At 44.2% G+C, this 15,861-nt stretch overlaps 3 protein-coding genes across 3 annotated transcripts; 1 reads left to right on the top strand and 2 right to left on the bottom strand.

The window, feature by feature from the left end:
* Positions 1-267: 267 nt before the first annotated feature.
* Positions 268-3,256, bottom strand: O0I10_010487 (uncharacterized protein; the record flags this gene model as incomplete). Its single annotated transcript, XM_058490466.1, has 4 exons — positions 268-1,938; positions 2,023-2,967; positions 3,033-3,138; positions 3,195-3,256. 4 exons carry the CDS (start codon positions 3,254-3,256, stop codon positions 268-270), a joined length of 2,784 nt encoding a protein of 927 aa, XP_058338720.1.
* A 3,080-nt stretch (positions 3,257-6,336) lies between these two features.
* O0I10_010486 (uncharacterized protein) lies at positions 6,337-7,839 on the top strand (the record flags this gene model as incomplete). Its single annotated transcript, XM_058490465.1, has 1 exon — positions 6,337-7,839. One exon carries the CDS (start codon positions 6,337-6,339, stop codon positions 7,837-7,839), a length of 1,503 nt encoding a protein of 500 aa, XP_058338719.1.
* Positions 7,840-8,274: 435 nt separating this feature from the next.
* Positions 8,275-11,601, bottom strand: O0I10_010485 (potassium/sodium efflux P-type ATPase, fungal-type; the record flags this gene model as incomplete). Its single annotated transcript, XM_058490464.1, has 5 exons — positions 8,275-8,872; positions 8,944-10,582; positions 10,649-10,803; positions 10,866-11,122; positions 11,191-11,601. The coding sequence occupies 5 exons, from the start codon at positions 11,599-11,601 to the stop codon at positions 8,275-8,277; spliced, it is 3,060 nt and encodes a 1,019-aa protein (XP_058338718.1).
* Positions 11,602-15,861: the final 4,260 nt, after the last annotated feature.

Genomic DNA, 15,861 nt, shown 5'->3' with positions numbered 1-15,861 from the left:
AATGAAAAAGATAATGACTGATAATGATGGATGGAGGAGAAAAGAGAAGGCTACTACAAAGTTTATCAAGGCGTAATTGACACAAACACACGCCAAAAGAAAAGCCGTATGCAAAAAGAAACAAATATACAAGAGATAAATAGGGGGTATTGTGTGGTCGGTGCGCATCTACATGTGTACATGGAGTAATGATGTATGTGTGTGTGTGTGTGTGTGTGTATGAAATGATGGTCAAAGGTAGTATCTAATGCGTATATGTGTGCTATTTTACCATTGCAATGCTGGTGTATTGCTGCCATTACCACCTTCTTCAGTGCCTGGAAGCGTATTGGCCGAAGGATCTGTTTGACCACCCAAGAACCCAAGCAATGATACACCACTCTTCGTCTCTGGAATAGCGATACCCGACAATACATCCACATTATCATCATTGTGGATTAAATGTTTGCTTTGTTGTTGCTGCTGCTGCTGTTGTTGTTGCTGTTGGAGTGGTTGGAGTGGAGATGGATCATGATTGGAGAACGACAAGCGTGGCTGGAAGTATTCATGCGATGGGATCAATGGCTGTTGTTGATTGCCTGCTTGTTGTTGTTGTTGTGTGTAAGCTCCTATCGTTGATTGATGTGATGATGCCCCTGTTGCTGTTTGTGGTGGTTGCTGATCCTGCTCCTGCTGTTGTTGTTGTTGCTGTTGTTGTTGGCCACCAAAGTAATTATTCCATTCATTGATATCCAATGATTGAGGCACGCCCCAAAAAGCAGTACCCAATGGATCGAATTGTTGCTGTTGTTGTGAAGGTGGAGGAATAGTGTCTGGTGCAGCGAATGGATCCATAGTGGGAACAGGGGGCCGATAAGCAGCTGGATGCATCCATGATACATTAGGATACGGAGGTGGTACACCACTACGTTGGTGCTGTTGCAATGGATTATTGTTGGCTGTTGCCGTGGTAACGGTGTTCCAAAATCCTTGTTGCAAAAGACCTGGTGGTTGCATTGTTGTTGCCGATAAAGACATTGGGGAAGGTGTTTGAAGTGTAGTGCTCCCAACTGTAGCCTCCGAATGCTTGTCATCCGATTCTAGATTGATTTGTCGTAACCCTGCAAGATCTCCAAGGATATCACAGCAACGGCCAGCGGTCATCCACGTTAATTCAACTTCATCAAGAGCGCACATGATTTGTCGTATTTTAGCCTTGGCTCGCATAGCCTTATCCGCATCTGATGCTGCAGCTGCCTTGATAAACATGATCCCTGCCGTGAAGATGTAATATACACCAAAGTTGGTTACACATTTGAGATGGCGATTTTGAAGCATTCCATCCACAATCTCTGAAATCGATTCTGCTGCTGACATGCATACATTGTACGATGGTAGTGATGCTGGTGGTAATTTCGAGTAAGGCGGAATGAATGATCTATGCAGCAAGATGACTGTTGTATAGTAAATCATGTGCAATTGACACACCGGGTTGGGTTGATCATGGTCGTTCTTTTTGTTCAAATCATAGCCAAGTGCTGGAGGTAAATTGTGATACCAATTGGTGAGTTGTTGATTGAGCGCTGCAAAGACATGGTCAATGTGTTGTGATCCAGGCGTGTGATGTTTGGCTTTGGCGTAATAGTTGCTCTTTAGCACATGCCCCAAGATGTCACAGATACGAATGGTGTGCACAAAGGAGTCCAAAAGTCGTACAGGCGAATTCGATTGTTGGTTGTCATTGGGTGGTGAAATAGGTTCATCGTCATCCACTGAAGGAAAGGGTACATCGCAATCACGTTCTTCAAAGAGAGATGCACGTCCAAATGTTGCACTGAGTAATCGATCCACAATAAAACAACACCAAAATACACGTTTTCGACGTTCTCGATCCTCGAGTGAAATATCCCAATGATCACAATTTCGATGCAATCCCATATCTTGAGCCATACGAAATGCCTATAATTCACTCAGTGTGGTAGTGAGCACCCTGATCATATCTCGATTCCTCCCTTCCACTACCAGCTCTTATAGAATGCTTACCATGCCACTATACAACCATGCACGTGGTCCCTTTAGCATACCATGTTGATGCATAGCCATTAACAAGAGCGCTTGTACTGTTGATATTCGAGGTACATCGTAATAATCATCCAACAATCGCTTGGCGCGTTCAAAAAACACGTCTCCAGCGGTATCGGGTGAAGATGGATCAGCACGAACGCGTGTGTCAGGGGATATACGTGATGCAACAGCGTAAATGGCGTTCACTAAGAGTGGGGATACAGCATCGGCAGGACCATCTTGTGGCAACGTCAATCGCTTCTTGTAAAACATGGGCAACACGGGATAAAAATGAGCAAAGTACAACGAGATCAAATCGAATGATAAATCTTTGGGTGGCATTGCTAATGGATCCAAGGGTGTTGATGTTGTTGGGCTGTTGATAAGGCCTGAAGTGCTGCTGGTGCTCGATGATGATTTGTGATGATGATGCCCATAGTGTGATAAATGAAAAGCTCCATCATGATACGAGCGGCTGTTTTGTAGTAGATAAAATCCAGAAGATTTGCCAAGGAAACGCACTTGACCAGATTCATCCATCGATAATTGACCATGGCTATCATTCACTGCCGACGACGATGTGCCAACAGGACTTCCCGGTGCTGATGGTTGTTCATCTTCAATGGGACTATCCATAAGCTGAGTCGATGTAATGTTGCCTGTAGTCGATACGGTAGGTGATGCGGGCGATGAAGAAGAGGGTGTTTGCCAAAAGAAGGTGCGATTCTTTTCTTTGCTGCGACCTCGACGTATAGGCCGTGTTCTGATCTGCTCTCCATAAGCTGTTTCAAGAGGTGCATGTAACTCGGCAAGAACAGCTTTGGATCGTGCATCGTCGCTATGGTCGGCGATATCTGCAAGCGTTTGCTCTAGCTTGTACAACCGGTTCTCGATCGCTTCAATGTATCCTTTGGGCGGTCCTCGCTTTACTTGCATGTTAGTATACTTCCACTCTCTATAATAAAGGAAAAATCCCTTGCTACTATTACCTTTTTGGTCGTGTCGTTATAACTGCATTGAAGTGTAAACGCCTGACAGTTGGTGCATACAGGGAAAAGCCCATCGCATTTGATCTTTTTTCGTCTACACTGATCACTACAACAACTCTAATGAGACCAAGCTCTTAACGTGGAGTGAAATCAAGAGCTTACCAAGCGCGGCTGACTCGTTGTCTCTTCAAAAAAGAGCCATCGCTCGCTTCACCACTCGACATTGTCACAAGAGGTCGCCAGTATGCGTGAATGAATGCTGTGTGTGTGTGTTGTGCGTGTGCAAAAAAAAGGCAACAAAAAGAATGAGAGAGAGAGAGCAGAGAGAGAGAGAGAAAGGCAACTTGTGAAACACAGTCCAATCGACTCTTCCAAAACCGTGGTAAATGTTACCTCTTGAACCCAATCAGTATTACTTGGCATCCAATGCTATCCATGTGTTGTTTAATGAGATTTTACAATAAAGAGAGCATGTGGGAATGACAATGAGATAAATTATTAAGGAGCAGCTGAAGGAGAACAAGCATATTAGATATAGAAAGAAGAAGAACAATGCACATGGATGAGCACCACGGGCGTAAGAGCCATATATATATTTGTTGCACAGCATCATGATCATCCACTTGTATTTATGGGTTGGCATAGTAGCTTGCAGTAGTAGTTGGCTGGTTGGATAAAGGTGTTGATATTCGCTCAATGACTCTGACATCATTCCTTGTCATGCTGTATCCTTCCCCGAATCGCACATGCTGTCACCCCTTAATTGCGCTTGACTAGAGTAATCACCCCAATTACAATGCTGACATTATCCATCTGAATACTTACATACCCTCTGATAATGGGTCGTTGAATAAACGTGTATAGCTACTACAGAGGCGTGTATAATGAAATGTCCCCATTGTTGCATTCCACTCTCTTACTTATCTTCTTTGTTGACTGCATCCTGCTCTTGCTCAAAAGTATGTGCGATGATTCCTCTTTTAAAGATCCATCATTTGGGGTGTGCCAGCTGGGAGAAAACATGGCCTTTAGCTGAAAAAGAGGTATACTTTGGAATATTGTCTCACGCTCAAATGCTACGTATCCTTACGGTTTGCTGGAAAGGTTCTTCAAGCTGACTGATTTTGTATCCCTTGCGTGTACGCTTCTCCCAGTCCCGTTGCACACACCCCATCCTAACACCATTTGTATACGTAAAAAAGGTAAACCAATACAATGGATTGATGATCGATTGTTGCTCTATCAATATGGTTTAGCCCCATAGTGTCATCTGGTGACAGATATCAGCTGCAAGGCAGTGGTAGTCGTAGCTACTACTGGAGACAAAAAAAATGTAGGTATGGATGATTTTGGTAATCCGATGGAAATGGTAGGATGTGCAACAAGGTAATCTGGAAGCCATTCCTCGTTTGTGTGAGCTTGGGGGAACCTGTTGAATGTATGCGTGTGTGTGTGTGCGTATGCATGCTCCCATGACCTACGGTGTCACAAGGTGCTCGGATCGCTTGCAATCAATGATCAATGATGCCCATGCTTTGTGCTACTACTTTTGTGCTATCCTTTCAACCACCCTCAATTCCCCCCCCTTTTCTTCTGAGATGAGGTGAATGAGTCAACTACTTTTCAGCAATGCATAATGGGCATGATTGAATACAGCAGATTGATTATTATGGTCATCAACTTTATCATAAGCGATGCATTTGCTGCCTGCCAAGAACGAGAAAACCTTTGCATGCATGACACAGCCGCCCATTCAAATGCATTATTATGTACTCGTCGTCGATGAGCGATGTACATCTTCATAAAAGTTATCAAGTGCACATACATACATGGCATCCGAGAACAGCAATCCACACTTATGGGCATTGCACATGATTGTTGCGATTAAACAAAACCTGTTGGTTATGCAATGATTGACATCACAGTGTATGCTCTTCATTGATAGAGATGCATGATTCAAACAAGATTTTCTCTTTTGCGTTTCATGGCTGCAGCATGTTCATTTCCCCGTTGCATATTCCGATTACCATATCCCTCATTGCAAGAAATGTACATACGCTGTCGTACATAGAGTTTTAGTTGAAAGCTTATATTAGAGTAAAAGGCGACATGTATCGGACATATTATCCGGCGCATTGCAGCCTAACGGTGGCATTGCATATTGACCTTGATATCAAAAACTTTGTCGATGGAATCATCCATCCATGTACGTGCATAATTAGCGGATACAAAGAAAAGGCGGACTTTTCAAAGGCTGTCGCTGCCGATCTCTCATGGTCCGGGCGTTGTTCCCCACACACATAAAGATCCTCAATACATAATCAGCATAAACGCACATCGATCATGATCGGGGATCGGCTAAAGGGAAGGAGGTTAAAGATGGAGATCAAAGAGGAGGTGATGCATTAAGGAGATATGTCATCAACAGCATAAATAAGCTCATTTGTTACCACCCTATCCCTTTTGCTCATCGCTATGATGGTACATTGTAAGGAGTGCACTTGTGTAATGGATGTTGTCAGATCACATCGTGGCAATAGTGACAAGTACATATGATAGGTTTCCCTTACCTGACAGATGACAATGATAAATGGTGAAGCTATGGTCCCGGGATTATTATCATTATCGAGAACAAAGTCGGGTAAGGCTTCCGAGACGATGAGTAAATTAGATTAATGCGGTGAGGGGCGACAATAAACGCGGGCAAGGTGGCACAGCGTTTCCCATGATCTGTTGTTGTGGTATCACAGGGGGTGGATTCGGATACTCTGGTCATGCTGTTGCTGCTCTTGTTGTTCATATCAACGATATCAAGGGTGCCCGTCAAAAAATCAGTGTCCCCACAACAACCATCATGCTCCCGGTATCAACCGTTCCATTTCAAAATGCTCGTCGTATCATGAATGCAACCATCGCACCACCACCTTTGTTTTGGAAGAGAATGCTGCTCATTGTGGCGAGTGTTATAGCTATATCATGTTGATGATTTTGCTGTAAGAACCAACAAGGATGCAATGTTGGTGCGTGTGTATATGTAAAAGTGCACCGACGTTTCCCGAAAACAATCCCTCCCCCTCTTTTACAAACATACACACAAAGGCACATACACGCTCTATCACCGGCACACATACACACACACATACACATCTTACTCGTATTCTCCTCCCCCAACTACCCATGCTCTCCTTCTTTTTCGCGCCGCCCGCAACACTCCCGTTTGCTTGTGCTCTTTTTTTTCCCTCTTGTGACCTTTTCCTTTTACTCTTTCTCTCTCTTTCTTTCGCTTTTTCTTTTATAAATTGTCATGACTCAACAACATGGTGTGATAGCAACCAAGGCATTGCCTGTCGACAAGACAAGGCGTAAACGTCTCAAGGTGGTTAGCGCTTGTAGCGAATGTAGACGCAAAAAGACAAAATGCAATGGAGAGCAGCCTTGCACAGGGTGTATAAAGGCTCGGGTAGAATGCAAGTATATCAGCTCTCCCACCAAAGGCACAACCGGTCATTCATCAAACCGCCAAGCACAACAACAAAAACAGCAACTCATTTCTCTTAATACAACTACCACTACTAATACCAATGCCTCTGCTGCTGGTCATCGCGCGCATCAACTATCTCGGCATCAACAACAACAACACCATGATCCCGCCAATAATAACCACTATACAACCAACAGCAACAATAATAACACCGCAACAACAATGAGCACGGCATCTTCATCATCACACCAACAACAACAACGATACAAGACCTCACACATTCAAGCTATTGAGCATCGCTTGGTGGTTATTGAAGACATCTTACGTGCCATATTAAGCTCCAATCACCATGGCGGCAGTGGTAGTGGCAATGGTAGTCATGCTTCACCTCCTCCAAGCAGCACATTGTTACTAGCCTTAGATCAAACACACAACCATACTGCCAGGTGCAGTAATAACAATGGTGTAACGATGATGATGACATCTTGCGGCAAGGAGCATGAACAACAGCAGCATCAGCATCAGCAACAGGAGCCGGATCGAGTCACAGTGGGATCCATATCGTCGTCTTCATCTTCGTCGTTGCCATCGTCTCCCCCTCATTATCACCAACATTCTCCCACTTCAGCAACAGCGGTGATAGGTAATAGTGGTGCTGGTACGAGTGCTCCTGTATATCCTCCCCCTTCTACTACCGCCCCTGTTGCTCCTGTTCCTAATGTGCTAGCCGCCGGTGCACAACCGAAAGGAGCATATCGTCATTTACCATCATCCTACAACAGTATGACAACACCTGGTAGTATATCATCAACATTACCCCTGTCATCACCACCATCATCAACAACAGCACCTTTGGGCGGTTATACATCAACATCATCTATCCAGCTGGCACCTATTCGCCATAATCGTGGTGATCAACAACACCCATCTTCATCATCATCTCCACACCTTTTGTCGATCCATACTCCTTCTTCTTCTTCAATTAGCAATTTGCTCAATAATAACAACAGTGCACAGCAACGCACGGATACGCATGAGCCCACTTTTACCATAGCAACTACACCACAGCCACCCCTTGTTTACTCCTCATCATCATCATCACGCCCCTCATCCAGCACAGCGGCTACTGCTGCTGCTGCTGCTGCCAATCTATTGACATCATTTGAGCAGCAATATGATTCGAATGATGCCTCCTTTACTTCTCCTCATCCGTTTGCTCCTCATCGTACTTCACCACCATCTCCCCTTCATCCATCCGCTTTTCAACGTGTCGCCACTACACCATCCACTGCTGCTGCTGCTGCTACTACGAGTAGCCTTTCTTAATATTTTCCTTTTGTGTTTGATATAGTAGCATCATTGAATAAACAAACAAGATCCCCCCCGCCAATGTGCATATATAATACAACAATATGCATGTTCATAACAGAGCAAACAATGAAGAATAAGCTTTTCCAATCACAGCAGCACATGTAGTAGAGTACATAAGTAGAGCGGGAGATGATTCGGCATGCAAGCTGCATAAAAACGAACCAGATCCGATCACAAATCAAGGAGAACGATCATTGTGTATGTATGCAACAAACGCAAAATGGGAGGAAGGAGTAATAGCGATACCTTCCACCCACAAAATTCTATTACAAAACTAAATCTTCTAGATGGTATAATACAAGCAACATGTACAAAATGTATAAGGAGGAGGAGGAAGAAGGATGAAAAGTGTGTGTATGTGATGGGGGAGTGTGATGAGAAAATGGGAAATTAGTAAGGGACGACCATACGCTTAAAGAACTTGTAGATTTCCACAATGATGGTGTATACAAGGCAAGAAGCAGCGACCATACCCCATTCCCAACCAATACCGTGTTGCTTAAAGACAACTTCGTTGAGGACCGGTACGTAAAGGGTGATGATGAGGAGGGCAATGGTGAATGCAAATGCATAATAAAGGTACCAATTTTGACGCTGATTGAAAGCCTTGGGGACCCAAGCAAGATACCAACGACGTTCACCGCAAAAGAAAGAAGGCAACCATTGTGGATTACGTAAATCACGGCATGTGAAGCTGTGCATGAGCAACATGCAGCAAATGGATGTAAACAAAGCACCACGTGCACGATACACCGTTGAGCATGTTTCATTGTAGTTCTTGCTGCAATCGATACCAAAGTCGTTGTCACCCCAAGCGTACATGGATACGGCAAAGTTGCACAAGCCAATACCACCGACAATGACACCATAGATGAAGATATCGCATAGATTGGATGCACGGAATAAGCCATGGCTACGCTTGCGAGGAGGCACCTGCATTTGAAGTGGATTCACAGGCTCAAGTCCTAAGCCGAGTGCGGGAGGTGTTCTATATACACATATAAAAAGTCAGCTGCTGCATGAAATTTCTTTGTTCCTTTCTTCCTTCCTTGTACTTACGTAGTCAAACAGTTGGCGAAGAGAATCTGAAGCGGCGACAATGCGAATGCAGCCTTTCCAGTACTGTCACGGAAGGCAAGACCCACAATCAGGAGGAATGCAAGAGCCACATTGGCAGTGATCAAGTGTACACAAAAGCGGCTAATGTTGGCGAACACACGGCGGCCTTCTTCAATGGCATGGACAATGGTTGAAAAGTTGTCGTCAACAAGGATGATATCGGATGCTTGTTTGGCAACATCAGAGCCTGTTTCACCCATGGCAATACCAACGTCGGCTTCCTTGAGACTAGGAGAGTCATTCACACCATCACCAGTCATGGCAGAGATCTTGCGTCGTCGATAAAGGGCTTCAATGACCTTAACCTTGGTTTCTGGTGAGCAACGGCCAATGACGAGAGGGAGTTCAGGTAATGCATCGATTTGTTCTTCGGATAGCTTGTCAAACTTTTGAGCTGACATGACAAGACCATCCTTTTCAGGGTCCTTATCAAGACCATAATCGGCTGGGAGAATGGAGACCTCACGAGCAATGGCAGTGGCAGTGGCAATATGATCACCCGTCAACATGTGAACAGTGATACCAGCACGATGACATCTCTCAACAGCAACCTTGGATTCTTCACGAGGTGGATCATAGATACCAGCAAGTCCCAAAAAGATCATATCGCGTTCAATGAAATCACGTGCGAAAGTCTCTTGATCAACGACATCTTTGTCAGTCTTGACAGGGCGATACACCAATGTAAGCACACGTAGACCACAACGAGCGAGGGCTTCGACTTGAGGAAGAATCAATGCTTGCATATCGCTCACGTTCATGTATTCAACTTCGTTATCGGCATTGAGAATACCACCACAACGATCCAACATGCGTTCAGTGGCACCCTTTCCAAAGGCAACATGATGACCATCCGGTGTACGCATCAATACACTCATGCGCTTGATCGTCGAATCAAAGGGATATTCTGCCGCCATCGACCAATTCTTCTCGTTCAATGCAGGCTTACCCATCTTCATCTTGTGTGCAAACACCTGCAAAGCAATTTCGGTGGGATCACCCGATACTTGTTCATTCTCTTGGACATCGCTCATGTTACACAAAGCAGCACAATGGATGAATTGCTTCATGGCATCGGTCATTTCAACAGGGGTATTGGTCTCTTCAGCCGTTGCTTCGCCTTCAGTCGTGAAACCCAATCCAGATACAGAATGAAAACCAGCTCCTGGACGCCAAAATCGTGTCATGACCATCTTGGATTGAGTAAGGGTACCCGTCTTATCAGAGCAAATATTGGTCACCGAGCCAAGCAATTCGAGGGATACAAGACGACGCACCAAAGCATTGGCTTTCGCCATGGCATGGACACCAAATGCTTGTGTAAGGGTGAGCACGGCCAACAATCCTTCGGGTACAGCAGCAATGGCGGTTGTAATGGCATACAAAATATCTTGGTCATCCAATTGGAATTTGGAGATAGCAAAAATGACGATCACCACAATAACAGCAAAGACGAACAAAAACATGGCAAGGCGATCAATGGAACGTTGAAGAGGGGTCTTGCTGGCATCATCGCTATCCATCAAACGTTGCGCAATACGACCAATTTCGGTTTCCATGCCAATGGCAGTGATCATGGCTACGATTATTTTCATGTGAGTATGATGCAAGGATGCAATATCTATTTGTGGCGTGGATCACTCACCTTTACCACGACCCTTGGCCAATGTGGTGCTGGAATAGGACATGTTGACACGATCTCCAAGAGATACCTCGGCATTGGGCAATGTTTCAGGATTCTTGTTGACAGGAACAGATTCACCGGTCAAGAGCGCTTCGTCCACATCCATATTAGATGCCCTGTAGTAGAGATTTAGGTTAATTACACAATTGTAAAGTGAATGAGGCAATAAACAACATACTCAATGATACGACAATCAGCACCAACAACATCACCACTCTTGAGAATGATAACGTCGCCAACGACGAGTTCACGTGTGGGTACACTTTGTTCTTTGCCAGAGCGAATAACAGTGCTAGTGGGTGAAGCCATCTTGCGTAGTGACTCCATGGTCTTTTCAGCCTTGAATTCTTGCATGAAACCAACAAAGGCATTTAGAAACATGATAAAGCAAATGACACCGCCTTCGATCCAATCACGGTAGACAAACGAGACAATCTATAGATCGATTGGATAAGCATCATCATGCATTTTACAATCGAGAGAGAGAACTTTTCAACACTTACGGTAGCAATCAAGAGAATCATGACCAGCAGATTGACGAATTGCTTAATAAACAATTGGATTGGATTGACACCACCGGATCCTTGTAGTTCGTTAAAGCCGCATTCAGCACGTCGTGCTTCGACTTGATCATCATCGACGCCTCGCTCGAGATCGGATTTGAGCAAGCTGCATACCGTATCGAGATCCATGGTGTGATAAGGAGGACCTTCCACTCGCATCACCGGCTTTTTGCGATTGAAAGGGTTGATCTTGTCCTTGATGGATGTTTTGCCGGATTTGGATTCGGTATCCGTTGACAATGTCAATGTCGAGTCATTGTTTTGAATCTTTTTCTCGTTCGTAGTTGCTGTTGGTAGTGTGTTTGTGCCGCCATCAGCAAAGCTGATTGTGGTATTTTGCGGTTCAGACATAAAAAAAAGTTGTTAAAGAGAAAAAGAAACCAAAAATACGTCTCCATCCCGGTGCCCTTATATTTCGACACCCATATGCCCATGATCGACCATTGAGACTGGTTCAACGTGAATGTGTCGTTGTTTCCGATGGAAACAGCAGAACAGTAATCCGATAACCCAGCAAGGTTGGATTGGCCTATAGGAAAATTCGCGCATTCTCGGTCGTCGGCACTGCTCCACGCTAAAAGGGTTCCTGGTTTCAAAGTTTTTCTTTGTCAGCCTGCTACTGCTGCTGCTGATAAAGAGGATAGCGTGTACGAAGGGTAAAAGTAACAGGTATCACGCAAAGGGCAAATGTGTATATATCCCAATCTGGTCAAATAGCAGCTGTCAAGATCATATGACTTTCAATGTTGATGTGAATATTGGGTACCATAAACATGAATGGCATGCTTGAAAGCACGCGACGAGGTGTATGTGGGATCCCGGGTGTTTGCAATTGGATGAAATAGGAAACAAAAAACCATGTGTCCGAATCCCTGGTGCAACCAGCCACTCATCAACCACGGCAAAACGCTACGAAACAAACGTAATGCTTTGAGCGGTGTTTTCATTTTGGGGCTCTAATCATTCATGCGCGAAAAATGCGATTCGTCAAGTCTAAAGCTGTGTGTTGATGCAGCTTGAGATCGGGGATAGTGAGTAGATGTTGTTGCTTACCTATAAGATCTATTTAGGTGTGTGCGTGTGCGTGTGCGGTGGGGGAAATCTCAAACAACAAAGTGGTCCTAGCTCTCACCCACATTGCATTTTTCTGTAACATGATTCGCTGCCCTTTATTCCTCAAATAAGAAACCCTCTCTCTTCTTGCTACTTTTGTGTTACACTGATCCTTGGTTACCCACCTCTAAAACTTTGCATCATAGATCCGATCTAGCTTAGCACGTGTGGTCATGGTTGTCGTAGCCCATCCACTCACATTCACATGTATAAAGCTGACTCAGTAAGACGGCTTCTAGGTCAAAGATGCTGTCATTATTTGATATCCTTGATAATCATGTTCATTTCCAACGTTCGTATCACATTCATTACGTTGTGTGTGGATGCATAAATTACACCCGTCGATCCGACAACAACCATCTTTCCGAGTCAGCTGTATGGAAAGAGCGGCATTTTCAGGAGCTCAACCTTATTGTTGCTGATACTTGGCAACATCCCAAATCACTTTGATGATACATGTATACTTTAATATCCGGTCTTTCAGCAACAAAAGTATAGTATATAGTACTGCTTTATAATGTAAAAGGAGATGATCCATTCGATGATTACAAAGGTATGATGCAATGGTGGGGATCTATTAACTGTGGCGACGTAAAAGTACTGCCAAGGGCATAGCCATTCAATACAATCCAATCTTGCTCCGTCATTATCATCAACAAGGTAGTGTTGGTGGGTTGCTGTCATCACATATGGAACGCACTTGTAAAGGCCGTAATCCAATCATGAGTTGATGGTCTGCCGTCCATTCATGCAGTGCACACCCTCCTTGGATCCAAACGTTGATAACCATAACAAGCGTCCACAATGTCGGTTGGCTGCTGAGAAGGCGTAAAAGCTATACCAACAGCATACGATACTCTGTGCGTTGCCATGGCAAAATGATCCATATCCAGAGGTAGGTTGTGAGTTTGTATGCACTAGTGTATGTGCGATCCACGCTCTCTTCGTGTTCAAGAAGGCTCGCAATGACGATCTTGTGTTTACCAATGCTCCAGATCTTTGGCCATCGATGCCACAAGTATAGGGTCAAGATCCTCAACGTCGATCGGCAAAGAAGAGTTAGAATGCAAGTGACGGAGAAAAGAAGGGGTCAAGTGCGAACTATCTGAATGGGAACCACTTGCTCTTGTTGCCTCATACCACTCTATCCCCTGATCCAAATAAACTTGCATATACTTTATTGATATCATCTTAATCATATGACGCTTCTCTATTGTTTGCAGTATTACTCGTGTAAAAAGGATGGAATTTGGTGGAGGTACCTATGGACAAAGAAAGGGGAAAAGTGCGTGTCAACCAACTAAAAGCGCGCTTTTCCACACGTCTCTCAAACATGTGTCCTACGATGTATACATAATGTTGATCGCACAACTTTTCTCTATCGTTTGATATCTTATTTGTCTAGAAACAATGAAAAAGTGCAACCAAAAGACTCGGGTCCGGGAAGTATTATCGCGTTTTTAAGCGTGTTCCACCAATACTACCCCACCCAACCTTGGTCTCATGTTGACCGCAGCACTTTTCTCTATCATTTGAGGTATTGCTTGTTTCATTAAAGCTCGAGTTTATGTTTTAAAGAGATGAGAGTTTATTATGTATGATTTGCATTCAAGATTAAAACAAGAACTAAAGGAGGCAATTGGTTTCCACAAGTCTAAGACGACTCATGTACTCACAGGAATGACCACGAGAAGGTTTGCCTCATCATTCCCGCCTTTAGCCAAGGACACCAACCTTGACCAAGGCACAGTGAGGAAGCAGCCCTTAACCAGAGCTTAAAGAACTGCAAGGTAGTTACGGTCGCAATAAAGGAAGCCCCCCTTGAACAGGCCTTTAAGACTTGGAAGGTATTACAGTCCTCATGTTTACGGAATTGGTAACGGTGCTCTGATGAAAAGAAAAAAGAGAAAAAAAGTGTGGGGAAACGCCCTTCTTTTATACCTTTCGATCCCAATTTCGCTCCCAGCTCTGACGTCCGTTTGGCTATTATGACCTTTTTGGGACTCTTATCTCATTGGCTATTGACTCAGCGTGTAGAGATCAGTAGTAAAGGCATGCTTTTAACTTGTATAAAGGGTACTTTTTGAAAGAAAAGATGTAATGTGCATGGTGAAACATAGCAGGGAAGCGGAGACATAGCTATTCTTTACTTGATATAGTATAAATTCGGCGCACAGACCAGGGGGTTCACGACACGCATGCCGCATACTCATTTGTGTACTACTACTGACTCAGCTGGTCCCGATTTCGTGATCTTTTATTATCGATTTTTAAGGATCTTTCAAGTGTATCGACAATAGTGTGTGTGGTGGTGGTGGTGGAAAAGGAAGGAGAGGTTAAAAAATCCCCACGATCAACTACTAAAACATGTGCACAAGAGTTGACTCTATACACCAAGTACGACTACTACGACAAGCGCTCTTGTTTGATACCAGCCACCAACAGGAGCATAACAGCGATCGAGTACCTTGTTGATCCTGGTTTATGTTTATGTTGCGATCTTGATTGCTGGACCTTCCACGATCTAATGGAGCCGAGATCAGGCACCTCCCTCTCGTTGGGGCACTGATTCTATATGGCAGAGCATACCTCCTGTGCCTTGATCCATTAGCAGACTACGTTAGGTTGCCGTATGCTTCCATCATCCAAAGCTTCAATAAATGTCTTGGATTAAGATACTGTTGTTGTTTCTCTCATCTTGATGCTGCAGCTACTTGCATCCTACAGGACCCGAAATCCCTTCGCCCATGCATTTTCTCAAGCGCAACATCTTAGGAGTACATCGTATTGAATGACTTACAACACCGATACCACCTTTATTTCATCCAATGAGGTATAATCCACAAGCAACAAGAAGGAAGGAATATCCTAGCTAAATCCACATGCTTGTACATAACTTGTTTGCCATGGTAGCTTTCATCTGTTGAAGTCGCCGTTATCATGAGAATCATCCAATGAAAAAGTCAAAGAATAGCATATGGTGTAGTGTGGATGTTTACCAAACAAACATGATGAAGGAATAGGATTAAACGGTAAGGAACGAGTGAATCATATAGAGGCAACGGGGATAATGATGTCATTGTATTCTTGGTTGCTGGTGTCATAATCATCCTTCATCCATGATTGCAAAGTAGCGGCTTGTAGCATTGAATCGAGTACTCCAATATCGTCCATGGCCGTAAAACAGCTCTCGTCAAAGATACAATCCCTTTCGTCAATGCCCATCCACAGCCGTATCCACGCGACATGATCATTCCTGCCGACGACGTGCCAAGTAACCAAAGCAACATGCCAGTATTTCTCATCATGCACTTGATTCCATCCATCCACCCACCACAACCATTGCAAGTCCAATAAGAAAGAGCATTCTGTGGCTGCTGCTGATTGCTTCCTTTTCCATCACGCCTGATTGTCTGTAGCGCATCTCAACAAGGTGAAGCTTGCTTGTATTGTGGTAAACTTGATAGCTGATGTGGCACCCCATCCATTGGAATCCGT

The sequence above is a fragment of the Lichtheimia ornata genome, assembly GCF_029851405.1.
Source record: "Lichtheimia ornata isolate CBS 291.66 chromosome Unknown scaffold00071, whole genome shotgun sequence".
NCBI lineage: Eukaryota > Fungi > Mucoromycota > Mucoromycetes > Mucorales > Lichtheimiaceae > Lichtheimia > Lichtheimia ornata.
This window is presented reverse-complemented; position numbering and strand designations above follow the sequence as displayed.